The 26183-nt window shown below is 43.5% G+C and overlaps 1 protein-coding gene and 1 pseudogene across 1 annotated transcript; one reads left to right on the forward strand and one right to left on the reverse strand.

Moving 5' to 3' along the window:
• Positions 1 to 1278: 1278 nt before the first annotated feature.
• On the reverse strand, positions 1279 to 11608 carry LOC103607607 (annotated as a pseudogene).
• Positions 11609 to 20574: 8966 nt separating this feature from the next.
• GIMAP7 (GTPase, IMAP family member 7) lies at positions 20575 to 25109 on the forward strand. Its single transcript, XM_008592092.1, has 2 exons — positions 20575 to 20700; positions 24035 to 25109. Exon 2 carries the CDS (start codon positions 24070 to 24072, stop codon positions 24955 to 24957), a length of 888 nt encoding a protein of 295 aa, XP_008590314.1. The 5' UTR covers positions 20575 to 20700; positions 24035 to 24069; the 3' UTR covers positions 24958 to 25109.
• Positions 25110 to 26183: the final 1074 nt, after the last annotated feature.

Here is a 26183-nt window from a genome sequence, read left to right on the forward strand (position 1 = left end):
CCCCGGTGCCCCCTCAGGCTTCATCAAAGGAAGCCATCCCTCCCTCGGGGCCCTCGCTGTGCCCAGCAGGGCTAAGGAAGCTGAAGGCACAAATTCCGAATGGATTTTTCTCCAATCACCCTTCACAGAGCCTAACTCACTGCAATGGCCACCACCGCCCTCAACCTTTCCGTCCACGCCCACACCCACCCTAAGCCTGCGATACTTCGCAGGACACAGCATTGGTGTGCATGAGCACAGACCCCACCTTTCCCACCTGGGGCTGGCCAGCACCCTAGGGACCCCGTGCACGACTCCCTTTCTCCCCCTCGTCCTGACTGGGGCTCTCCAGCGTGGCTGCCACCTTGCGCCTGCACCTCCTAACTAGGAGTTGTCTGATTTACAGACACTGACTCCCCTTGAAGGGTTCTCATTACGCTCAGAAATAGGAATAAAGAAATACTGTGGTGTTCGATTTGCATAACCAGGCAGCATCCGATGTTCTAAAGATGCGGTGTTCGAGAACCTTCGTGGATGGCGCATCCCTGTAGGACCTGCTGCGGCTGCTGCGCCGGCCCGTGCTCAGGTGTCTGCGGCTCTCAGGCCGTGCACCTGCCCTTGTCCCTCTTCTCCACTGTCCCAGAGCAGCTTGATCCGAATAACCACACTGAAGACGTGACATGTTATTTTCCCAACATCCTACTTCATTTTGGGGAGACATGACCAGAATTCAGGCTTAGAAAATTGGGAACTGTGTTATTTTCAATATAGTTACGTGTATCTTTTTGGGAGTAAAATCATTGTACTAATACACAATGTATCAGAAGTAAACATGAACACGTATAACGCTGGCATCTCTTTCATTGGTGACAATAAAAGGAACGTATCTACCCATGTATAGGAAAGAGAAAATTATTAAGGAGGGTCAATCTAAATTTTTAAAAATGCTCAAAATAAAAAAGCTTGCTTTCCCTGTGCCATGGAATTCGTCCCCACAAGCTACCAGTCGTTTCCTTATTTGTCAAGAGAGAAAAATGCACCAAGACTACGAAAATGTTGAAGGAAGTTTTTAATGTAGACAAATTTACTTAAAAACTGCATACATATAGTTAAACGTGAGAGTTGAGAACTTAAGTGAACTTTAAGCCTTTACAAAGTTGATGCAGTGCTCAAAGGTTTGTCATTGAATCTATGTCTGAAACTGCAGGAGTCCTTTGGAATGAAGTGTTAGTTTCCCCCTCCAGCTTCAAGGCTTCCTTTCCTCTCCTGCCAAGTTACCTGCAGGTGTTGAGACCTGGACTATGTGTCACTCATGTCACCAAAAGCCTGGGACCCTTGGCGCCTGCAGAGCAGCACGTAGAGCAGGATCACGCTCCCCAGCAGGACGGCCACACCCAGCCTCCAGCCGTTCCCAAGGGACTTGTACCACTCCCACAGCGCGGCCAGCCGCCCGTCCCCCTCGGTCCCCGCACGCGGACCGCCACCTCCGTGGCCACCTTCGGCAGCCGTTCCTCGGGTTCTGCCCAGCGCAGGACCTGCGCCAGCCCGTACACCTCGTTGGTGTAGTGGGCGCTCCCGTGCGCCCTCAGCAGCCCCTCGGTCAGTGTCAGCAGCTGCTGCACCTGCGCCTCCTGCTCCCTGCGGGTGGCACGGTTGTCAAAGGCGCAGACGCGGCCCCCGGACGCGGCCACCAGCTCCCTCAGGGCGTGATTCTCCATGCAGGGCACGTAATCCTGCAGACAGCCCCCGGCCAGGTCCTCCCTCCTGGTGAAGACGACGACCGTCCGCTGCAGGACGCCCTCCCCGAACAGCTTCTGCACCTTCCTCACCGCCTGCTGGTCCTGCGCGGTGTAGCGGCCCAGCTGGGTCACCAGTGTAACAAAGAACCCTGACATGACCAATGCCATCTTAGGTAGGCACGACTCCGTTCTCATTGTCAGACTACCCCCTTCTGCATGAGAAACCATTCACCTTCTCATAGAAACAAAAACCGTTGCATAAAACCGTTACATAGGAACAAGAACCATACACAATGAAACTTTTCATGCTTGATTGTGTTAATTGCTCACTTTTGACTTCTGTAACCTAGCTGCCTAGCTTGCTTTGTGCACCTGGAGAAACCTGTGTGCCAACAGGATGTGGATTTTGCCTTTATAAACTCCACCAGACCAAGGCTAGTTGCTGCTCCCCCAAAATACCTAGGGGAGGCAGTCACTGGCCAGCTAATAGAGACTCTGTTAAAATTCTTAATTAAGTGTTTGGTTCTTTTCCTGGGCGACGACCTCACAACACTTTTGGAGGCCCCAGTGAGGTCTTCTCACTCATGGGAACCAAAAACTGCAGCTTCAGAAACAGAGCAACTCAGCGAGTCTCCCTAGGGGAGGCCACCAGGAGGGAAATCGGCCCTGGGGTTGCTCTCACTGCCAGCCCTAGGGAAGGCCACTGAGAAGACGTTCCTCGGCCCCAGGGTCCTTTGGCCTCCACTCTAGAGCCCAATGCAGCCAAATTCTTCAATTGGTACCAGAGTGTCTGTCCGTCCTATTACTCTGCGTCTTGGACCTCCGGGGGTAAGCTTTGGTTTGAGATCTCAAAAACTTGGCTTTGCATTTGGGTATCAGAGCTCTGATTTGGGGACTTTGTGGAAGGCTGGACACAGCACTACTTCCCAAGTCCGGGATCTCAGCAAGACGTCGCCAGGTCCCTTGGTTTGATAATTGGTTGTAGCCTCTTGTCTTAGTCTTTGGTGTCCTGCCTGCTATTTGTTTGTTTCTGTGTGTCTGTCATCATTGCTGTTTGTAACCAAATGGGGCAAGCTCTATCTCAGCAAATTGACGTGGCAGCCTCCCTTGAATGCATGATTTCTAACTTCAAGTATTTCCAAATGAGGGCAGCAGATTATGGGGTATCAGTCAACCCTTTTGATCTCAGAAAATGCTCTGAACTTGACTGACCAACTTTCAATGTTGGGTGGCCCTCATATGGAACTACTGACTTTCCAACAGTTTTTCGGGTCCAAGACATTTGTCTTGGGCACACTGGACATCCTGATCAACTGCCTTCCATACAAGTTTGGATTGATATAGTCTCTGACAAGCCGTCATGGCTAAAGAAATGCCTTAAAAATACCCCCCAGGTAAATGGGTCAACTGTCCTTCTCACCAAGCCTTCTCCTCCAGCTTCTCTGAAGAAGCCTGCAGCCTCCGCAGTGCCTCTCCTCCTCCCCGACACCTCTAAGGCCCTGATCTTTCTCCTCTCCCTGCCATTCCTCCAATCCCTCCTTTAGCTCCCCCACCTGATACAGGCCTGAAACTCCTCAAGATCAGGTTCCCTTCATGAGTTATGTTCCATTTTCTACTAGTGACTTGTATAACTGGAAAAATCAAAATCCTTCTTTCTCAGAAAAACCTCAGGGCCTCATCTCCCTCCTGGAGACTGTTTTCTTTACCCACCAGCCTACATGGGATGATTGTCAGCAGCTCCTGCAGACGCTCTTCACGTCAGAAGAACACAAGCAGATCGGAGGGAGGCCCTGAAAACTGTTACCTGTCACAATGGCTGGCCCTCTGATGACCCTGTTCGTCTCAAATGTGTGTTCCCCTCTAATAGACCCAGAAGAAACCGAAAGACAGACCAAGGTAAGGGGCTCTCGACCTGTATCCCCAGACTCTCCTTAGGCCCACCAACCTATCAAAAATAAGTGAAACTATTCCGGGGCCAAACGACTCCACCACTGCTTTCCTGGAACGCCTTATTAAGGCTCGCAAGACCTACACTCCTGGGGACACTGAGGCCCTAGAAAACCGGTGGGTGATAAATATTGCCTTTGTTACCCTGTCAGCCCCAGACATTAGAAAAAACTTCAAAGACAGGAAGGATTTAAAGGGAAACTGTTATCTGAGTTGGTTGAAATTGCTCAAAAGGTTTTTTTAATGGCAGAGATAGTCCAGAAGAGAGACAAACCAAAAAAAAATAAAATAAAAATAAAAAGGACTAAAATAATGGTGACAGCATTAACAGAGTCTCAGATGACAAACAAAAGATCCATTCAACCTAATAGAATGGGGCACAACAAATCCCAACAGGGGGAAAAAGTCTACCCAGCTGGGGCAAAGAGGCCACCGCTATCAAAAGATCAATATGCTTACTGCAGGGAAAAAGGACCCCAAACCAAAAAAAAAGAAGTTCACAAATTCTTGAGGGCTACAGGCTACTGCCGCTTTTGGATCCCTGGGTTCACTGGGGGAGGAAATAGCCCCTTAATTTGGACTGATGTTAAACAACAGGCCTTTAAAGATCTAAAGTGGGCACCACCACGGCTCCTGCCTTAGCATTGCCTGACATAAACCAGCCCTTCACACTGTTCGTTGCTGAAGCAGGGGAATTGCTAAGGGGGTACTTACACAGGCCCTAGGGCCAGGACAGAGGCCCATCGCCTACCTCTCAAAGAGATTGGACCATGTAGCTGCCAGATGGCCAACTTGCTTCTGGGCCATAGCAGCTGCTACTTTGCTGGTAAAAGAGGCAAACAAACTAACTCTGGGACACAACCTACACGTAGTAGCCCCACACTCTGTACAATCCCTCCTATGGAATGCACCAGATCATTGGCTAACTAACACCCACATCACCCAGTATCAGGCTTTACTTCTAGATCAGCCCCGAATAAAGTTCCTAAAAACCATGGCTCTAAGTCCGGCTACCCTCCTCCCGGATGATGACCCAAATGAGCCTGTCCATGACTGCCTCGACACAATCGAGACTCTCCAAGGCCTCTGGCTGGACCTGACTGATGTGCCCTGGACAGATCCTGATGAAGTGTTATTCACTGATGGAAGCAGTTTCATCTCCATGGAATCAGGTATGCTGGGGCAGCCATGGCAACTTTGGATCAGGTCATTTGGACTCAAGCCTTATACCAATGAACATCTGCTCAAAAGGCTGAACTCGTAGCCCTAACAAGGGCTTTAAAGCATGGAAAAGATGAAACTGTTAACATATATACTGACAGCAGATATGCTTTTGCCACGGCCCATGTTCACGGGGCCTTATACAAACAGAGAGGACTATTAACATCTGGAAAAAAAATAAAAAATAAAGCAGAAATACTAGCCCTCCTTGAGGCCATATGGTATCCAAAAAGAGTGGCCATGATACATTGTCAGGGACACCAAAAGGACAATACGCTTGAGGCCCAAGGTCATGCTGCTGCAGACTGGGCTGCCAAAGAGGCTGCATTAAAACCAGTGGGGCCGTTTGACTCTTTAATAGTCGTTCCGGTACCTCAATTGCCACCAACCCCCAATTATACTAAAGAAGAAATAAAACACGCTAAAATCTTAAAAGCTTCCAAGAATGCCATGAATTGGAATATTATGCCAGGCAACAGGATTTATTTGCCACAGGCTCTAGGCAGATTGTTCTCCCAATTAAACAGATACATCAAGGAACACTCCTTGGATCCACAAAATTAACTAAACTTTTAAGGAAATATTACTACATCAGATCTTGACAAAATAACAAAAGACATTGTTACCAGATGTGAAATTTGTTCATAAGTGAATCCAGGGCCAAAATCAAGGCCGCCCATTGGAACCAGAATGCAAGGGACCAACCCTGGCGAACACTGGGAAATTGACTTCACCGAGGTAAAACCTGGACAGTATGGGTATCGCTACCTTTTGGGCCCAAAATTAACTGAACATTTAAAAAATATTATTACATGCAAAATCTTGACAAAATAACAAAAGACATTGTTACCAGATATGAAATTTGTTCACAAGTTAATCCAGGGCCAAAATCAAGTCTGCACATTGGAACCAGAACTCAAGGAACCAACCTGGTGAACACTGGGAAATTGACTTCACCAAGGTAAAACCTGGATGATATGGGTATCGCTACCTTTTGGTGTTCATAGACACTTTTTCTGGATGGGTAGAAGCCTTTCCTACCAAAACTGAAACCACTCAGATAACACTAAAGAAATTGTTAAAAAAAATTGTCCCCAGATTCGGCCTGCCTGTAACCTGGCCCGGCTTTCATAGCCCAAATTTCCCAATTATTAGCTAAAACATTAAAAATAAATTGGAATTTACATTGTATTTATAGGCCACAAAGTTCAGGACAGGTAGAATGGATGAATTGGATTTTAAAAGAAACACTTACCAAATTAAAACTAGAGACTGGTGAGAACTGGGTGAGCCTCCTTCCCTTCGCCCTCCTAAGGGCTAGATGCACTCCTTACGTACAAAGAGTTACACCTTATGAGATTACGTTTGGAAGGCCGCCCCCCTGTTGCCTCACCTCAAAGATGATAAACTTGCTGAAATCACTAACCATAACCTTCTTCAGTCTCTTCAGGTCGTCCAACAGGTCCTACGCCAGGTTCACCCCTTGGTCAGAAAGGCCTACCCACTGACAAATGACCTAACACCACATCCGCACCAACCAGGAGACCACATATGGGTAAAACGCCACCACCCTTCCACCCTTGAACCCAGATGGCTTCATGGCCCCCAAAGCATGGAAAGTCCTGATAGATTATTACAGGTCTCTGAAACAAACAAACAAACAAAACAACTAAATGCCCTTTGGCTATGGAGTTTCTTTCTGAAGTGCTCTTTCATTACCTTTCCTATTTTTGTGACTAGATGCTTTGTAACCAATTTTGTCTCAATGACTGATCTTAAAGTTAATATTTTATAAGTTAAAAATTGTGTCTATAAAGTCAACTTTGATATATATATATATATCACACTAAAACTAAATCCTAGTATGTGAAAGCAATATTGTACATTTCAGAAAATTAGCTGTATGCCCTACTGCATCTGAGCAGGTAAGTCCCAGATTTTTTAAAGCTTTGACCATGTGTCTAACTTGCCAAAAAGTGAGGCATATTACTATACCAGTAATAAAATTCAGATGAACAGCCTCTTCTGTTCAACTGACCCCTCCAACCAAAAAGTTCCTCACACTAAATAAGGTGTGGCTCACATTAAGCTTTTTAGGTTTTCTATCTGTTTATTGACCCAGTATCTTATGTGTTGAAAACCTGACTAGAAAAACCAAATATGTGATAATGTAAATTTAACCTGAGATATATAATCGAATAAAAAAAGGTCTCAATGACTTTCTGTAAATACTGTAACTCCAGTTAAATAACAATTTTAAAATGTAAAGTGCTTTGATGAAAAGATTTACACCAAGTGGTCAATCTGACAATATTGTAAAAGTTAATTTTTTCCTCTTCGCTGTGGTCATTGTGTCCTACACAGAGGCTGGACCTCTCTGAATGCGCAGCAGCAGCTGCACCCAAAAATAATCCACACAATTGGACTAACAAGGAGGATTATATGTGGCTCTAGGGGAAACCTGTTGTTTTTATACTAATCACTCAGGAGTAAGAAAAGACAGGCTCTCCTTAATCAGAGAAAGGTTAAAAGAAAGAAAAGAATTAAGAAACAAAGGCCACAACTGACATAAAACCTTATTCTCCTGGTTGCCTTGGTTAACAACTCTCCTTACCACCCTAGCCGGTCCCTTGCTTTTAATTCTACTGTTCAATCAATAAAATTAGTGGTTTTAAGAGCCCACTATAACAGATTACACACAAATGAGTCAAGGATTTGACTCATGCACATAAAACCAGTGCAGAATGTAACAGAGAACCCTGAACATGACCAACGCCATCTTAGGCTGGCACGACTCCATTCTCACTGTCAGACTAACCACCTGTGTGTGAGAAACCGTTGACCTTCTCCTAGAAACAAAAACCACTGCACAGAAACAGGAACCATACACAGTGAAAATGTTTATGCTTGATGGCTTTAACTGCTCACGTTGGCTTCTGTAACCTAGTACCTAGCTCACTTTGTGCACCTGGACAAACCTGCGTGCCAATGGGATGCGGATTTTGCCTTTATAAACTCCACCAGACCAAGGCTAGTTGCTGCTCTCCCAAAATACCTAGGGGAGGCAGTTGCTGGCCAGCTAATAGAGATTCTGTTAAAATTCTTAATTAACTGTTTGGTTCCTTTCCTGGGCGACAACCTCACAACACCAGGAGCAGCGCATGGGGTCCAGGGGCAGAGAGCAGGTAGCAGCAGCCTCTCTCCATGCACCCCGGGTCTGTCTTGGAGGTTTCGGAGCTGAAAATGTCTGGGGTTTCAATGATTTCCACATGCCACTTGGCCCATCTCCAGCTGGCCGTGGTGCAGGTTCTGGTCACAGACGTGTCCCTGAGTCTGGAGAGGAACCATCTCAGTCCCAGGATGCTGTTCCCTGTGGCGCTCTTCCCTGCACCTGTTTTCTCCACCAGGATGAGCCTCAGCCTGGGCTCCTGCAGGGACTGGGTGTCCTCTTCTGAACCTGAGAGAAGAATTTGTTTGTAAGCTCCAAATCTTAAACCTACCTATCCTGGGTAACTGGATCTCCCAGGATGCCTTTTGAACAAAGGAGAATAGTGCCTTCAACTTTTGCTTTTTCAATCAAACCTTTTACTAAGGTGATCTGCTTAGAGACTTTCTGAGCTCCTGGGCAATCCCTGCCCACCCATTCCTTTCATCTTTGGCTTTCCTGCACACACCTGTAGATGCTCCAACACCTGGTGGACATTTCTCTAGAGGATAGCCCTTTATGACTTCAGGACATTTTCTCATCTGACATTAGCTCTCTCTGGTCATTTGCACACATGCAGACTGCAGAAGGCCTTCATTTCCACCTGCCTTCTCATTGGTCTTTCCATACATGACAACTGTGGTGGAGGCTCTAACGCATCTTCAGAAACCACCCCCAGAAGGATGGGTGTTCCCTGAGTGGGATCTGGAGTCAGACACCTTAGGTTTGAACCACTGCCTCTGCACTGCCTAAGGGAGGAGCTGTGGGGAAATTGCTTAATCTCCCTGAGAATTTCCCTCTTCTGGAAAATGGGCATAATGATATAGGTTGCTCCTCAGAGGATTCCCAAGACAGTTAGATGAGCTAATCCACATAAGAGCTGAGCAGAGGGCTGGCACCTAGCAAGTGTTCAATGACTCTGTGTTTTGAGGGGGCTGGGAGTAAGAGATCATCATGTCAGTGTGGGTGACAGGGAAACAGTATTATCTTGGGGCTCCTGACTCAAACTCAGATCTGGATGGCATTTCTAGGCCCCCTGTCCGTGATTCTAAGGCCGCCTTTGGGGGGTTGAGCTCATACAAAGGGACTGCATTGACTGACTAGGTCAGCCTAGTACACAAGGATACTTCACAACGTTAGTGGAAAATATAGACATAAAAGATAACCAATTTTTTATGAACGTTAAGTACCTCATACAGAGCTGAGAAGATGAGGCCAAGTCTTGGTTTTCACTTCTCTGAGACCACCTCCTTGCTGAAATCTCTATCCCTGCCCATCTGGGGCTGGGCATTTGAGGACAGGCAGTGCTCTTTGCAGGGGCTCTCAGGACTGCATGGTTTGAAGTTACGTAGTCCAGTGGCAGGCAGAATGGAATCTACCATGTCATCTCAGAGACCAAAGCCTAACACCTTATTCCTACCCAGTTGGGACATACCAGCCTCAGCTCTCAGCCTTTGCAGTTGTATTAACAGGGGGAGGGGAGACTGCAGCTCAGTGCTTAGGAATTACCTTAGTCTCACTCAAACGTTATGAACTGACTTTAGATTCTGATGGGAGAGAGACATCTGCAGGGTCTTAGGGACTGCCCACACCCAGAAGGTGGAACACCTGAGTGGTGGCATTTGCTCTGCTACTGTCTGATGTCCACGTGCAAAACAATATCTGAATCTCACTTTTGTCACCTTAAAAATGAAGGGGTGTGGATTTTGACGATCCCAAAGTCATTCTTCAAATCTATGCTTCTATAATCTGGTTGTATCATTTCTCTTGGTAAATTTCAAACCATGATTAGTTCCTCTTTTTCTAGAAGTGAATTTTTTTTTTTTTTTAAAGATGACCGGTAAGGAGATCTTAACACTTGACTTGGTGTTGTCAGCACCACACTCACCCATGAGTTAACCGGCCATCCCTATATGGGGTCCGAACCCGTGGCCTTGGTGTTATCAGCACCGCACTCTCCTGAGTGAGCCACGGGCCGGCCCCTCTAGAAGTGAATTTTAACCTTATGCTACAGTTGAGATGAGAACAAATTTAGTGGGAAGCTAAATTCAGTTTCAAGCATTGAGAATGTCAAGAGTTGAAATGGAACGAGGGGTTTCAAGCAGCTCAGATGTTGGTGTCCTCCGATGTGGGACCTGGGAAAGGCAACTGAATTTTTCTCTTGGCTTCTGCATTCCCAATACAGACTCATTCGTCTAAGGCTGTGAGCCCTATAGTCCTCCTGGCTTTGTGTGAATCTAAGAGACAACAAGAAGGTTTGCAAGTCCCAGAATGAAAGTGATGGCCCTCCCTACCCAAGATAGCACATTTCAGAAGATGGCAGCCAGAGACTGGGCAAATGGGTTCATTTCTGCCACAGAATCTAACCACCACCCCATTACCCATCCTGGCGGCACACAACATTTCCAAGTTCCCCACTTTGTAGGTTATGGTGAAAGCCACTCTTATCTGAGATCATTTGCAGCTCTTCTCGGGAATTGTTTCTGGCCTTATTTAACCTCTATGGTCCTCAGTTTCTTCATATTAAAATGGAGATAATAATGGTTGAACCTACCTTAGAGGCTCCTGAGAGAATTAAATGGGATATTGCACATACAGCGTGTCACAGACTGAACTACTCACAGTGACCCTGAGCCACAAGCTGCCCTACAGTGCAGGTCACCCGACCAAGTGAGTCCACTCATCATTTGAAGAGTGCAGTGGCCCCACCAAAAGGGGAGGTGGGAGGAGACTTTTCTTTTGGGGTGGGAGGGAAATAAATGCCTAAGATTTATTCTAAGCCCAGTAAGAGACTCCTTTCCCTCCCCTTTTTCTGTCCGTCTGGAGTGTAATCTCTCTCATAACTAAACACCCTCACTCCTGTTATGGTTGTCACCACTGCTCTGACGTCACCCATGTAAGTCTATCACTGAAAGGAATTACCTATGGGAATCTCCCTTTCTCTTCCCTTCTGGGGCTCAGATGTTTATATTTGTAAAATCCAACACCAGAGAGGTGGCCTCTTTGTCATTATTAGTCTATCTCCATTTCTCATCTTCTGTCTCTGAGTCTCTTAGATTCTGTCTCATTTTTCCTCTTGAAAACCCTGTGTAATGACAGTTTATCTCTCAGTTGTTGTTCTCCAACACATTCTTCAGTAAATCATGTTCTATCGACCTTTTGTACCCTTGACCGCCTCCCTGTAGAGAAGGTCAGGTCCTCCTCGTACAGAAGGTCGGTCCACTCACTTACTGAGGCCCTGAGCAGCCAAAGGTCTTTCCCGAAATCTCACTGGGGAGCAGGAGCTGAGGCTGTGCCAGGGCTTCTGCTGGGATATCCCGGTGGTCACAGCCCTCTGCCTTTTGAAGGCTGGCTAGATGAATTCTCTCCCAGAAGAAGCATCTCGGAGCTTTCGCTGTCGTCAGCCTTGAATCATTCCCCATCCCTGTGCCCAATCCAGGCTCAAACAGAGAGGGGCAGATGTGTCCTTCAGACACGTGCTCTTACCACAGACTTGCTCCTCATCGTCACCCATCATCCCTCGTTGTCTTGTGCTCACCAGGAACAGCCACAGACTTGGCTCGTTTGTCCATTCCTTTGTCACATAGGTGTATGCCACCTAAAATCAGGGGAAGAGCGTGGTGCTGGGGTCATCACAGTAAAAAGACACTGTCCCAGCCTTCCAGGGTCTTAACATCTGTTGTGTGTTATGTGTGTATGTTGGTGGGAGGAGGGATGGAGTGGGGTGGGGAAGAATGCAGGTGAAATTTGTGATGGTTCCTACTTCAGGAACAGTGGATATCGGGATATTACGGAAGGGCAGAGCAGGGGACCTGTCCTGTTCTTGAGTTAGGAGAGCATTTGGAACCATTTGGTGTTTTCAGTGTCTGACTTCAGAGCCTCTAAATAGAAGAAGGGGAGGGTAGGTTATGAATGGGAATGATTGTCACCATCCTCGTATCCTATGTCAATGACTTAAGAGCTATAAATATAATTTTCCTAATGAATTCAGGGACTATAGGAGACTTTGGAAAACTTTGAGTATCAGAACTTTTTCTCAGTTACTTACGGAACAGCCTTGGTGGGAATGGGCCTAGGAAACAAGCGAGAAGACAGAAAATCTCAGGTTTCTCTGGTTCACGAATGCATATCACAAGCCGACCTAAGAGCTTTAAGCTCTGCTCCCCCCAAACCAAATATCTATTTGCTGCTAAACGTGATCTGTGTGCTGGAGAGGCTGGGACGCTTCCCTTTGATGCCTGATGTTCTTGCCCCCTAAATCTGAGGCTTTTCTAAGTAAAGTGATTGTGCCCAATTCTAACCTTATTTAACACAACTAAACATTCTGTGATCAAGTTTGCCTGAGCACACGAGTCCCTGAACACACACGCACGATCTGCCCTCAGTCTCCTTCTCCAGACTCATTTCCACTCAATCCCCTACTCAAATCAGCTACTCCACAAAAAGCAGATGTGGGGGCCTTCCCAACCCACTTTGTGCTGTCACCCCTGTGACCGTTGATCCTCTCCCCCATTCCTGTCTGAGCTCTGACCTGCACTTCACCGTCCATTTCAAGTTCGACCTCCTTCTGTCTCCACCCTGGTTGCTCCAGGTAACTGCGTTCTCTCCGTCAGCACCGCACAGGAAGGAGCAGCAAAGAGAGAGGTCGGCTGGGTAACTCTGGTGAAGGACTTTGAGAACAGGTTCGCCTCGTATTCAACCCAAAGTTGCTTCTGTTTCTGCATTAACTCCCCTGCTGCCTCCCCAAAGCCTTCAATTAAGTTCACTCCACAGGCCTTATGTGATTGATTATTTTGTGTGTAGAAATCAACAGACTCCCAGAAATGAAGAAACAGTTTCAAGATTCAGAACAAAGAACAAGAATTTAGCTGAAGCAAGAAGTCCTTAGGGCTGGCTGTGTAGCTCAGTTGATTAGAATGCAGCACTGAGAACACCAAGGTCAAGGGTATGGACCAGCTGCCAAAAAAAAAAAAAAAAAAAAGGAATTCCTTGTGAATGATGAAAATAAGAAAGTGTGCTGCAGGGAAGTCACAGAACTCCTCGGAAGGCCATCGGAATTTTCCACAGAGTTTGGAATGGGAAGTAGCTACATCAGAGGACAGTGATCCTCCTTCTGCATTTCTAGGACTTCTTTGGTTGCTGTTTGTATGTCTGTTTATTAATTGACTTGGCCAGACTCTTTCAGTGGAGCCTATTTTTCCCGTGGTGTGAAAACTCTGATGTTGCTCCTCAGACGTTGCAGCCTTAGACATGCGCACAGTCACCCTGGGATGACAGTGCTCTTAGCGGTGCCCTCTTGGAGTGTCCCTCCCTACTCTTTCTGTTCAGCTGTCTGCTTCTGTTGGTCTTCCATCCAGTTGTAGGCTCACTAATTGCCAGCTGATCACTCTCTCATGTTTGACGATGCCCTGGGGCATATATTTTTCCACAGTCTGATCTAATTAAACTTGGTTGCCTTTCAGCAGTAATTTTAAGGTTAGTCCTTTAGGTTTTCTCTGACCCTAGGAGGACTCTCTTCTCTTTCGCTTGTTCCCTTGCTGGCCCATGGTTTCTCTTGTGGCACTCATAAGGTTATCAGTGTCCTCTACATTGCTTACCATTAAAATCTTAATTATTATTATTATTTTTTTGTCCTTTTTGAGACCAGCTGCAACGCGCTCAGCCAGTGAGTGCTGTGAGTGCACCAGCCATCCCTATATAGGATCCAAACCCGCAGCGGGAGCGCTGCTGTGCTCCCAGTGCCGCACTCTCCCGAGTGCGCCACGGGCCCGGCCCAAAATCTTCATTAATTTTAAGAGCACCCTTTGGCTTGAACTATTCCTGCACTCTGTTTCATATAAAGTTATTTCCTTTGAGGAGATGTTTGGATCTCTCAGTTTTCATAGACTGCCTCTCTCCCCGAACAAAATCTCTGTGCCACAGCTCCAGGTCATGGGCAGGAGATGGTATCCTCTCTTCTTGTCTCGCCTCTCCAAGCATGGAAACACCACCCTAAGAGGGAGCTGGGGTGTGGGCAGTTGGGGCCCCAGAATCCTTAGCCCTGGGGAGGGCCTCCACCTTATGAACAGAAAAGCAGCGACCCTGGTTATACCCACCAAGAGGGTGGAGAGGATGAGCAATGCCACAGCCTGCCCCTGTTGATGAGACACTGTATTCCCTAACTGGTAGGTGAAGCCCCAACTTCTTGACCACACCTGCCCAGAACGGAGCTTCCTCCAAGCTGAGCTGGGGGTGGGTTGGGGAGGGAGAAAGTGGTCAAGTGTTCCAGACTTTCACTGCTCTCACTAAAATTTAGATTTTCCTGAAATGATGTTTCTTCATTTTCAGTATGCCTTTAGGGCAATTTTCAGAGATTTTAATAAAAAAAATTCATCATTATCGTTGTTCCACCTGGTAAATCCACAGCATTCCGCGTAATGTATTCTGGAAGAACACCTGTCAGTAGTTTTAGATTAAACACTGGCCACATTGCTAGCTCGCTGTTTCGTTCTTCGGCTGAGTGCATGGATTTCATACAGATTTACTTTTCCCTTCTTGTTGTTCTTTGTTTCATTAGAAGCAAAAATTGCTAAACGGGGACCTGACTAGAAGCTGCCATTGTCCTCCAGGCTGCTGTCTTTATCTCGAAGTCCTTGGTGTTCTACTAAATGCAAATACGTTATGCTTGTGAGGATAAGGGAACTGCTGATGTCTCTTTATATTTTATCTTTCACAGCTAAGAAATGAGTCATTTAAATACAGTTTTTTAAGTTACTTCATGACAAACAATAGTCAAGATCAATGAGGCTGCTCAGCTGTTTATTAGCTACTTAGGTTAGGATTTAGAAAGGTAGCAACACCCATAAGCACCTGTTTCAAGTTAGAGTAGAGTTTATTTTGTTCAGTTCATGTCATGGTCAAAAGTGCTAACTGTTGTGCCTGCTGTGACTGGGGCCCTTGTGTGTGTTTGGAAACTCAGAGGGAACCTCTTCTGCTGCATCCTTGGGCCAGCACCAACCTGGGAAGGGACTCAAGGAGAAGCCTGGGCACAGTCTCCTGCAATCTCTTGTACTAGACCAAACTGATAGTTCTTCTTGGCCCAGCCTTCTCCCTCCGGTTCCTTCTGAGCACTTTAGTGGGTACAAAGAAGGGGACATGGGCCCTGTAACCTAGCCTTTCTGGCCTGTGATATGGCCACAATGTGAAGTGACACCTAAGACAGAACAGGGAGGAGATGAGGCAGGAAATAGCTCTGGCTGAGGCAGGATGCATGTTTTTCCATACACAAGTGAATTTACATACACAAGTGAAATCATCTTGATTCTCATTTCTTGAACATACAGCGGATTATGGGAAACAAAAAAAATTTTATGCTGTGATGTGTTGAGATGTACATCATAATTGTTTCTTTATCCGTTGTTAAGGTTTGATTTATAGCACTTATCATTTATAGTAAAGCCATTGAGAATACTTTATATATGGGAGGACTGGAGCAAAACAACAAAGGAAAGATGTCCAATTGAAACCACCTGTTTTTTTTTTTCTGTAAAGAAACTGAGGCTCAGAAAGATTTTTTCCCCTAAAGCTATAGATACTCTAGCGATGGAATCAGACCACACACACTTTTCACCTGACATTGCATTTTATATATTAATGGGAGATGTTCATTACTGATGTGCTAATATGAGAATCTACTACTGAAGTTCATGGAACAAATCAAGTGTCACTGGGCTAACAGAAGGATACTAATTACTGCTAAAGTACTCAGATGGAATCAGTAACCCTGTGCTGCCAGTGTAGCCTAGGAAGTCCCCTGTATATTTAAAAGCATTAAAGCTTGTTCTGTCTTTTTTCCCCTGATACTCCTTCAATGCATCAAAACTCAAACTTTGCAAAAAATAATTTTTTTTGCATCCATCTATAAGTCTTTGTCCACAAGTTGTCTTATTTGTTTAAAGGGATAATGCCCTCTTCTTTTAAAAATAATAAAACACTCTTGCTTCCTGCTGCCATGTGACCTGCTTGTACCCGCCGGCTGCTGCCACTTTTCACCATGAGTAGAAGCAGCCTGAGGCCTGTGCCAGTTGCAGCTGTCCCAGAATCGTAAGCCAAATAAACCTCTTTTCCTTATAAATTACCCAGTCTCAGGTAATTCTGTTACAGTAACACAAAATGGACTAAAACAGAAAATTGGTACCGAGGAGTGGGGTGTTGCTATACAGATACCTGAAAATGCGGATGCAGCTTTGGAACTGGGTAATGGGCAAAGGTTGGAGGAGTATGGAGGACTTAGAAAAAGACAAAAAGATGAGAGAATGTTGGAAAGATTTTAGAGGTTCATTAAGTAGTTGTGACCAGAATGTTGATAGAAACATAAACAGTAAAGACCAGGCAGATGATGAGGTCTCAGATAGAAATGAGGAGCTTATTGGGAACTGGACAAAAGATCACCCTTGCTACACCATAGCAAGGAACTTGGCCACATTGTGTCTGTGCCCTTGGACTTTGTGGAAGGTGGGACTTAAGAGTTGTGAACCAGAGCATTTGGCTGAAGAAATTTCCAAGCAGCAAAGCATTAAGGACTCTGCATGGCTACTTCTAACAGCCTACTCTGAGGTATGGCAGCAAAGGCATTTGAGAAGTCTGGAAGGGTACCCCACCCATCACAGGGCCTGAGGCCTAGAAGGACTGAGTTGTCCTGGAGGACAGACCTGAGGCACAGCTGCCCTCAGGATCCTGCTCCCTGCATCCCAGCTGCTCTGGCTGGAGCAGCCCCAAGTGTGGTTCGTGCAGCAGCCCTGGAGAGTAAAAGCCCGAAACCTCAGTGGAGTCCATGTTGTGTTAAGTCTGCAGGGTGGCAGGACGTGAGAGCAGTGGAGGTGTGGCAGCCTCCACCCAGATTCCAGAGGACATATGGAAAAGCCTGTAAGCCCAGGCAGAGACCTACCACAGGGGTGGAGCCACCACAGAGGTCATCTACTAGAGCACTGCTGAGCAGAAAAGTGGGGTCGGAGCCCCCACAGAGAGCCCCCACCAGGGAAATGTCTAGTAGAGCCAAGGCAGGGGGGCTGCCACCAGGACCCCAGAACTTCAGGACCACTGGTAACATGTATCATAGGCCTGGAAAAGCCACAGGCAGCAGTGTGGCCCACTGGGCTGTGCCTGGCAGAGCTGTGAGAACAAGGCTGCCTGATGCTTTGGGGGCCAGATGCCCGATTGTGCCCAGGATGCAGGACTTGGAGCCAAAGAACATTATTTTGGAGGTTTAAGACATAATGTCTGCCCTGCTGGGTTTCAGACTTGTTTGGGACATGTTTTTCCTTTCTTCTGGCCTATTCCTCCCTTTTGGTAAAAGGCGAAAGATTTATACGATCTGAAGAGAAACCAGAGTGTGCCTCCCTTTTGGAATGGGAAGGTGTACCCAATGTCTGTTCCACCATTGTATCTTGGCAGTAGATAAATTTGGTTTTCAGTTTTACAAGTTCACAGTTGGAAGGACTTTTGCTTTTGGTCTCAGAGGAGACTTTGGACTTTGGACTTTTAAGTTGGTGTTGGAACAAGCTAAGACTTTTGGGACTGTTGGGATAGGGTTTTGGGATAGTATTTTGTATGTGAGAGTGACATCAGTTTTGGAGGGCTAGAGGTGGAATGATGGAGTTTGGATGTGTTGTCCCCTCCAAAACTCATGTGGAAATTTGATCTCCAATGTGGCAGTGTTGGAAACTGATTGAGTCATGGGGGCGGATCCCTCATGAATGGATTAATGCTCTCCCTGGGGGAGGGGGGATGAAAAAAAATAAAAATAAAAAATAAAATAAAAATAATAAAACGATTACTTTGACGTAAACTGGATATTCTATAAGAGTATGAGACTGGCTCTTTCTGGTAAGATTGAGGCATGCTTTGAGGCAGAGGTGGTCTTATAATCTCTGCAGTTCATAGTGTCCCAGAAGTCTGCTTGCTCCACTCAAAAGCTCAGGAGGCCTTAATTTACAGTGAGGACTTCTTAATTTTCTCTGTCTCCCTTTAAAGGAAAGATTTTTGTATGTGTTGTATAAATTAATGAAAAAAGCCAAATGCTCCTGTAAAAGGATTGAGTAAAGGATAAAGCAAAGGGGAGTGAGGTGGAGGCAGCTATGGAGTCAGAGAAACCTAAGAAATAAAAATTCCCTGAGGAATGGCCTTAGCCAGTGGCTAAAATGACCTTCTGAGAAAGTCACAAATTCTTCTCTCATCGCTAAGGATTTTGTGGTGCTTCTGGGCCAGATGTGTGGGTAAGGAATGAGAAAAAATGTATTCTAGTAAATTTGCACTGTCCAGATTGCATAATGCAGAAGTGGAAATCATTAGATTGTTAAAGAGGATGGAACAAGGAGCAGACAAGACAAAAGGTGGAGCTGAAAAAGAAACGGTAGCATATAAGATTCCTGGGGCTGCCATAAGAAATTACCACAAACTGGGTAGCTTAAAACCACAGAAATGCATTGTCTCACAGTTCTAGAAGCCCAAAATCAAGGTGTCAGCAGGACATGCTCTCTCTGAAGGGTCTAGGGAAGGATTCTTTCTTACCTCTTCCTGGCTTCTAGTAGTTTCTAGTAATACTTGGCATTCCTTGGCTTGTATATGCATCAACACAGTTTCTTTTCTCTCACATTTTACTATAAGCAGCAAGGAGAAACTAGGTTGTACCTTCCACAATTTGCTTGGAAACAACTTCAGCTAAATATTCAAGTTCATCACTCACCAGTTCTACTTTCCACCAAATAGTAGAACATAATTCAGCCAACTTCTCTGCCAGTTTAGAATGAGGATCACCTTTACTTTAATGCCCAATAACATGTTCCTTATGTTCCCACCTCAAATTCCAGTCATAGTTTCTGTTAACACCCATTTTACACTGTTGTAAGTAATGAAGAAAATAATAATATAAAGGCCAATGTCTGGAATGCAGGCAATGATCTGGAATGTAAATTAAGGCCTCCTGAACTTTTAAGTGGAGCAAACAGACTTTTGGGACACTATGAACTGCATAGATTATAAGACCACCTCTGCCTCAAAGCATGCCTCAATCTTACCAGAAAGAGCCAGTCTCGTACTTTTACAGAATATCCAACTTACGTCAAAATAATTGTTTTATCATTTTTCAAAGAAGAGGGCATTATCCCTTTAAAAAAATAAGACAACTTGTGTACAACAAATGCTGGTAATGACCCTGTGTTAGTCTATTTGGACTGCTATAACAAAATACCACAAGCTGAGTACCTCATACACAACAGAAATGTATTTCTCACCATCACAGAGGCTGCAAAGTCCAAGATCAAGGTGCTGGCAGATTTGATGTCTGATGAGGACCTGCTTTCTGGTTCATAGATGGTGCCTTCTCAGCATCCTCACATGGTGCAAGAGGTGAAGGGTCTCTTTTATGCCTCTTTTATAAGGGCACTAATCCTATTCATGAGAATTCCACCCTCAAAACCAAATTACTTCCCAAAGGCTCCTCTTGTTAAAATCACATTGGGGATTAGGTTTCAACATATAAATTTGGGGGTTGGGGGGAGCCGCACAAACGTTCAGATCATAGCAGATTCCTCCATTCCAAATTGTTGACTGTTTTCTGGCCATGTCCCATATTTCACCACCGAGGCTTTGCTCATGCTATTTCTGCCTCTCTTTCCTGTTAGAGTATAATTTTCAAAAAAGCAAAATCATGACTCTTATGAAAATATAAAATAAATACATATCAAAATTTTACTCAACTCATTCATTAATGAGGGAAACAGTAAGATATTATCATTGGTTCAAAGACCAATAATACCCAAGAATATTGGGTAATTTGTAAGGGGATAAGATTTGGGAATTGGACACAAAACTGGTTAGTGCCTAAGACAGTCATAAAATGTAATTTTGGGGTACAAATTCCAGCAGACAGAAAATTATTTGCATGTCTATAACACAAAAATCTGCAAGTTACCTCTCTGCCCTTACAGAATTGTAAAATATATCAGATGATAGCCAAGCTTAACCCCACACAGAAAGAATACCTAGTAATCTCTTCTGCCTAGTTCTAAATTTTGGATCATTTTAATAGCATTCGCCACCTTGTGATCATACATAATCAGCAACAATTATTCTTGATCCCTAGAACACTGATTATTATGTATGGTCTGATTATTTACAAAGATGCAGCTAGAGTTTGGATTAACTTGATAGGCCTCCCTGAGTGTGCTCAGTGATTCGAAAGCCTAACAGCATTAAGTAACTACCAATGCAAAAGAATTAACTTCTGTTTGGAAATTTTCAAAATGAATTGTGAACTGGACTTTTAAAAGCTCTCCTATTTGTTCTTCTATCACAATTGTAGGAAAACTAGACCAGGACACGTTTTTCAATAGATTTTCCATAAACAAAAAGTTTCAACTTGGCAAAACTGAAGCACCCACCAAACTGTTGAACAATATTTCTGTCTCTTTAAAGGCAAACAGTCTCTTCACTGGCTCCACCCAATCGCAGCTTCCTGATTCAGAGGTCTTGGAGGTGCAAATACTTTTGCCTCACAGTGGAAGCAAAAGCACCAGCTCCAACAGCTTTCTTGGAGAAAACTCAAGAACTCATTCACTCTTCCAAAAGAAGGTGAGCCTTTTTGGTGGGAATACCTCATAGTTGCTTTTGTAAACTTCCATCCGAAGGCACGTGTTTGGTTTTCTCTGTATTTGTGGTGTTGGTAGACATTAATGATCACCTAGAATGCATTCATTGTTTCATTAAGGGGTGTTAAATGATGATGTTCTAATTCTACCATTTTTATTCATTTATTAGATGAAATAATCCTATACAAAGAAAGTTCCTTTCAGCAACTCTTTCATTTTCATGAGACACAGTTAAAAGATGACATATAGGAAAGATAAGACAAATCCTAGCACACTCCAAAAGGAGCAATTAACTTCTTTTAGGAAGATGATGTTGCTGTGAACAACTGCATTTCAATATATTTGATATATTTCAATACATTGGAATTGTTTTTCTTGCTGATGCTCAAATCATCACATCTTTGTCCAGTTGGAGCCTCTTCAAGGTGGCTTCCAAGTCCTTTTGATAGGACCCTAATAATTTTTGATAGCACCCCTGCTTTCTGGTATTAAAAGATGTTCTGTTTCTAAAGCCTTAATTTCTTTGGTGGCAAATGGTATTTGAAGATCACAACCTGGGCGTCATGAGCACTCATTGCTACTGGGCTGACCATTGTTTATGCCTTTTAGATGGACTCCAGAACTGTACACACACCCACAAAACTAACGATATGATTCCCGAAAAAGACTGAGATTTTTGGCAGTTTTTTCTTTTCTTTTTTTGTCCTTTGGGTATGTCCCACTAGGCAGGGACAGTGAAATCACTGCATTTTCAAGCCCCTGGACCAATTCTTTGTGTGGTTCATCAACCACACAAAATACAATGAGGTTCATTTGTTCCATTTTGATTTTTGCAGTTGTTTTTAAATATAATTTTGGTTCTATACTTATGTAAACTATTTAAACTGTTTCAAGATCGAATCTACAAAAACAAAGTGCATTCAGAGAAATTTAGTTTCCAGTTTCTATCTCTGTTCCCTTTACCCTGTTCCTCCCATCCCATTTAAGTAACTTTTTTGTTTATTTAGTTTTCAGGTTATCCTGCCATTGCTTTTTCACATACACATGAAAAATTATTTATATATAACTCATATTCTTCTGTATTATATCATCGTAGTAAACGATACATTATTTTCTCCACTCTGCTTTTTTCTCTTAATGATATATCCCAGAGATCTCTCCATACTGGTAAACAGAGATATTTCTCATTCCTTTTTACAGTTGGATAACACTTCACTGTGTGAATATATCTTAGTTTATTCAACTGTCCCTTAATGAGGGGCACATGATGTGTTTTTGATCTTTTGCACTGTAATGAACAGTGCTGATTACATAGCCTCGTGCATACCTCCTTCTCTATTTTTATCAGTGTAGCTTTGGGATAAATCCTAAAATTGAGATTGATAATCAAAGATCAAATGCATGTATAATTTTGCAAGATATTTTTAACTTCTCTTAGGTGTTCGGCTGTTTTTCCATTCTCACTAGTCACGTAGGAGACGACCTGTTTCCCCCATACCTTTACCAACACAAATGCTGGCAAAATTATGTATTTTTGTATACCCATAGCTGAGAAATAGTGTCTCCGTGTAATTTTGTTTTATTTTGTTTTCTGTATGTATTTAATTTACTTTTCATAATGAGTTAATTTGAACATCTTTTTCATATATCCAAAGAGCATTTGCATTTCTTGTCTTCTTTGAACTGTCTCTTCATATCTCTTGATCAATTTTCTTTCACTTGATCTCAGCCAAAAGGCCGAGAAGCAATTCAAGTTTTTCTCAAGTTGTTGGCCTTTTGTGTCTCTAGTTTTGGATATTTTTCATATAATGGGAAAATGAGTTCTCTTTGATATAACTTAGAAAAATATTTTCCCTAGTTTGATATTTATGTTTTAATTTGTCTGTAGTATTTTTTGCTTTTCAACATTTTTTGGATTGTTATATAATTAAATTTATCAGCCTTTTCTTTATACTACTTTAAGTCTTAGAAACATTTTCCCCACTCCCAGGTTACAAAGAATTTATTCATGTTTCTTTTATTATTTATATGGGTTAATTTTTCACATTTAAACCTCAAATCTATTTGGAATTTTTATGGTATGAGAACATAGATGCAATTTTATCTTTTTCTGTATGGTTATATAGTTATCCTCATGTCGCTTATAAAATTGTCCATCTTTTTTTTTTTACTATTTTTTTTTCAAAGATGACTGGTAAGGGGATCTTAACCCTTGACTTGGTGTTGTCAGCACCACGCTCTCCCAAGTGAGCCAACCGGTCATCCCTATATAGGGATCCGAACCCGTGGCCTTGGTGTTATCAGCACCGCACTCTCCCAAGCAAGCCACAGGCTGGCCCTTTTCTTACTATTGACATGAGATGCTGGTTTATGAAATGTACATGTAACATACTATAATTGAATTGAGTATAAATAAGTATAATATAAGCAATGGTATATTTCTGAGTTTTCTGTTTCACAGTTCTGTCTCTCTATTCACCCACCAACATCATACTGCTTTAATTACAAAGACTAGTGTTTTACTCTCTGGTTGTCTTCTCTTGTTCTTTTTCTTTTTTGTTTAGGCTAATTTGCTTCCCCCCCCCCCCACCCAGATGAGCATTATAATGAACTTTTTTAGCTCCAGGAAAAAAAAAATGACAAAATTTTTAAAATTTATATTTATACACAATCATGTGAAAGACATGTCTATTAATTTATACTTTATGAAATGCTTTAAACATGAATCAGTGTTAAATTTGGTCAAATATCTTTTCTACATCTAGGTAATTTTCTTCTTAATCTACTAATGGGATGTGTTGTAACAATCAATTTTCTCATATTGACTCATCCTAGTATTTCTGAAATAAATCACAATCGTGCTGTATTATTTATTAGTGCCTGATAATTTATTTGGGATTTTTGTGTCAATATTCACAAATAAGACAGTTGCAGCTTTCTTTATTGGTGAAATCTTTCTTAGCTTTTGGGATCAATATTACAGATACTTCATAGCAAGAATTTAAAGTTTTCCTTCTTTTTATATGGTAAGGAACAATTTAAGTAGCATTGAGATTATCAGCCCGTTAAAGGTTTAATAGAATTTCCTTGCAAAACCATCTGGACCTGGTACTCTACTGTGGGGAAACTCCTTGATGACTTTCTCTATTATTCCTTCCATAGTATTTGGACTGTTTCGTCTTTCTGTCTCTCTTGGGATCAGCATGGATAAGAGAATATCACAAATTTACAGGGAGAAAAAGAAAGAAGAAAATAGTGTTGGGGATGGTTCTCACTCACCTGCATTGTCCTTTTTCTCTGTCCCTCCCTTCCATAAGGCGGTGTACGTGTCTCAGCTGCAGAGCCTGTGGACATGAACATGGCTGGCTCTTTCTCTAAGGACCACTCTCTGAGGATCGTTCTGGTAGGGAAAACTGGAAGTGGAAAAAGTGCAACAGCAAACACCATCCTTGGGAAGAAAGCCTTTGATTCTAGAGTTGCTGCCCACGCTGTTACGAAGGCTTGTCAAAGTGCGTCCCGGGAATGGAAGGGGAGAGACCTGCTCGTTGTTGACACCCCAGGGTTCTTTGACACCAGGGAGAGCCTGAAAGCCACCTGTGAGGAAATCAGCCAGTGTGTCCTCTTCTCCTGCCCAGGACCTCACGCCATTGTCGTGGTTCTGCAGCTGGGTCGCTACACGGAGGAGGAGCAGAGGACCATTGCATTGATCAAGTCTCTCTTTGGGAAGCGAGCCATGCAGTACATGATCATCTTGTTCACTCGCAAAGAAGAGCTGAAGGACCAGAGCCTACATTACTTTATAGCCGATGCCAGTGTGCCCCTGAACAACATCATCAGGGAGTGTGGGGGCCGCTGCTGTGCCTTCAGCAACATAGCAGGGGAGGCTGAGAAGGAAGATCAGGTGCAGGAGCTGGTGGAGCTGATAGACAAGATGGTGTGGATCAATGGAGGGACGTACTTTTCTGATGCCATATACAGGGATGTAGAGAAAAAGCTGAAACGAGAGGCAGAGATCTTGAAGGAAACCTACACTGACCAGTTAAATGAAGAAATTAAACTAGTAGAAAAGGAATATGCTCATAAATCAAGGGAAGAAAAGGAGGAAAAAATAAAATTGCTAAAGATGAAATATGATGAAAAAATCAAAGGTATAAGGAAAGAAGCTGAGCGCAATAAATTTAAATATATTTTTGACTGGATTATGAATATGCTTTCAAAAATATGGCATGAGTATTTCTAGTAATATAAATTTTATTCTTTCTTCTTAATCTACTCTGATTTTGTTAATGTAGTGGTGTATATTTTCCAGAGATGGCTACGGCATTATCCTCCCCTACCCCTGATTTATTAAAGTGTAACTGACAAATAAACATTGTGTATATTTAAAGTGTATTGTGTGATGTTTTGATATATGTATATATTGTGAAATGGTTAAATCAAGGGAATTAACATATCCATCACTCCACAGTTACTTTTGGGGGGTGGGGTACAGTGAGAACATATAAGATCGACCCTTTTCCAGTACATGAACTTTTGATGGAGGGGAAAGATCTACTCTCTTAGAAAACTTCAAAAATACAATTCAGTATTATTAGCTATAGTCACCATGCTGTACATTAGATATCTAGAACCTATTTATTTTACACAACTGCAACTTTGTACCCTTTGACCAACATCTCCTTATTTCCCCCACCTTCTAGCCCTTGGCAACCACCTTCTAGTCTTTTAAGATTCCACATATAAGAGAGATTATGCAGTGTTTGTCTTTCTGTGCCTGGCTTTTTTCACTTAGCATAATGTCCTCCTGGTTCATCCATATTGTTGCGGAAGACAGAATTTCCTTCTTTTTTAAGGCTGAATAACATTCCATGATTATTAATGGAATATTAATAATCCATTGGGCTATTTCCATATTTTGAGTATTGTGAATAAGACTACAATGAATATGGGAGCACAGATATCTCTTTAAGATACTCATATCATTTCCGTTGGGCTGTTATAACAAAATACTATAAACTGTCTGGCTTATAAACAACAGAAATATATTTCTCACAGTTCTGGAGGTTGGGAAGTTCGAGGCACCCACAGAGTCAGTATCCAGTGAGGGCCCACTTCCTCATAGACAGCCGTCTTCTCACTCGAACCCCACATGGTGAAGGAACAAGCGGTCTCTCTCAGGCCTCTTTTACAAGGGCACTAATCTCATTTATGAGGACTCTGCTCCCATGACCTAATTGCCTCCCTGAGGCCCCACCACCGCCTAATACCATCGCCTTGAGGGTGAGCATTTCAACATATGAATTTTGGGAGAACATAAACATTCAGACCATAGCATGCTGTCCTTGGCACCCCAAAATTCGTGTCCTACTCACATGAAAAATACATTCGTTCCATCTCAGGAGCCCAAAAAGATTTAACTTGTCCCAGCATCAATTTTAAAATCTAGGTCCAAAGTCTCATCTAAAT

Source organism: Galeopterus variegatus, unplaced genomic scaffold, assembly GCF_000696425.1.
Source record: "Galeopterus variegatus unplaced genomic scaffold, G_variegatus-3.0.2 Scaffold7580, whole genome shotgun sequence".
NCBI classification, from domain to species: Eukaryota; Metazoa; Chordata; class Mammalia; order Dermoptera; family Cynocephalidae; genus Galeopterus; species Galeopterus variegatus.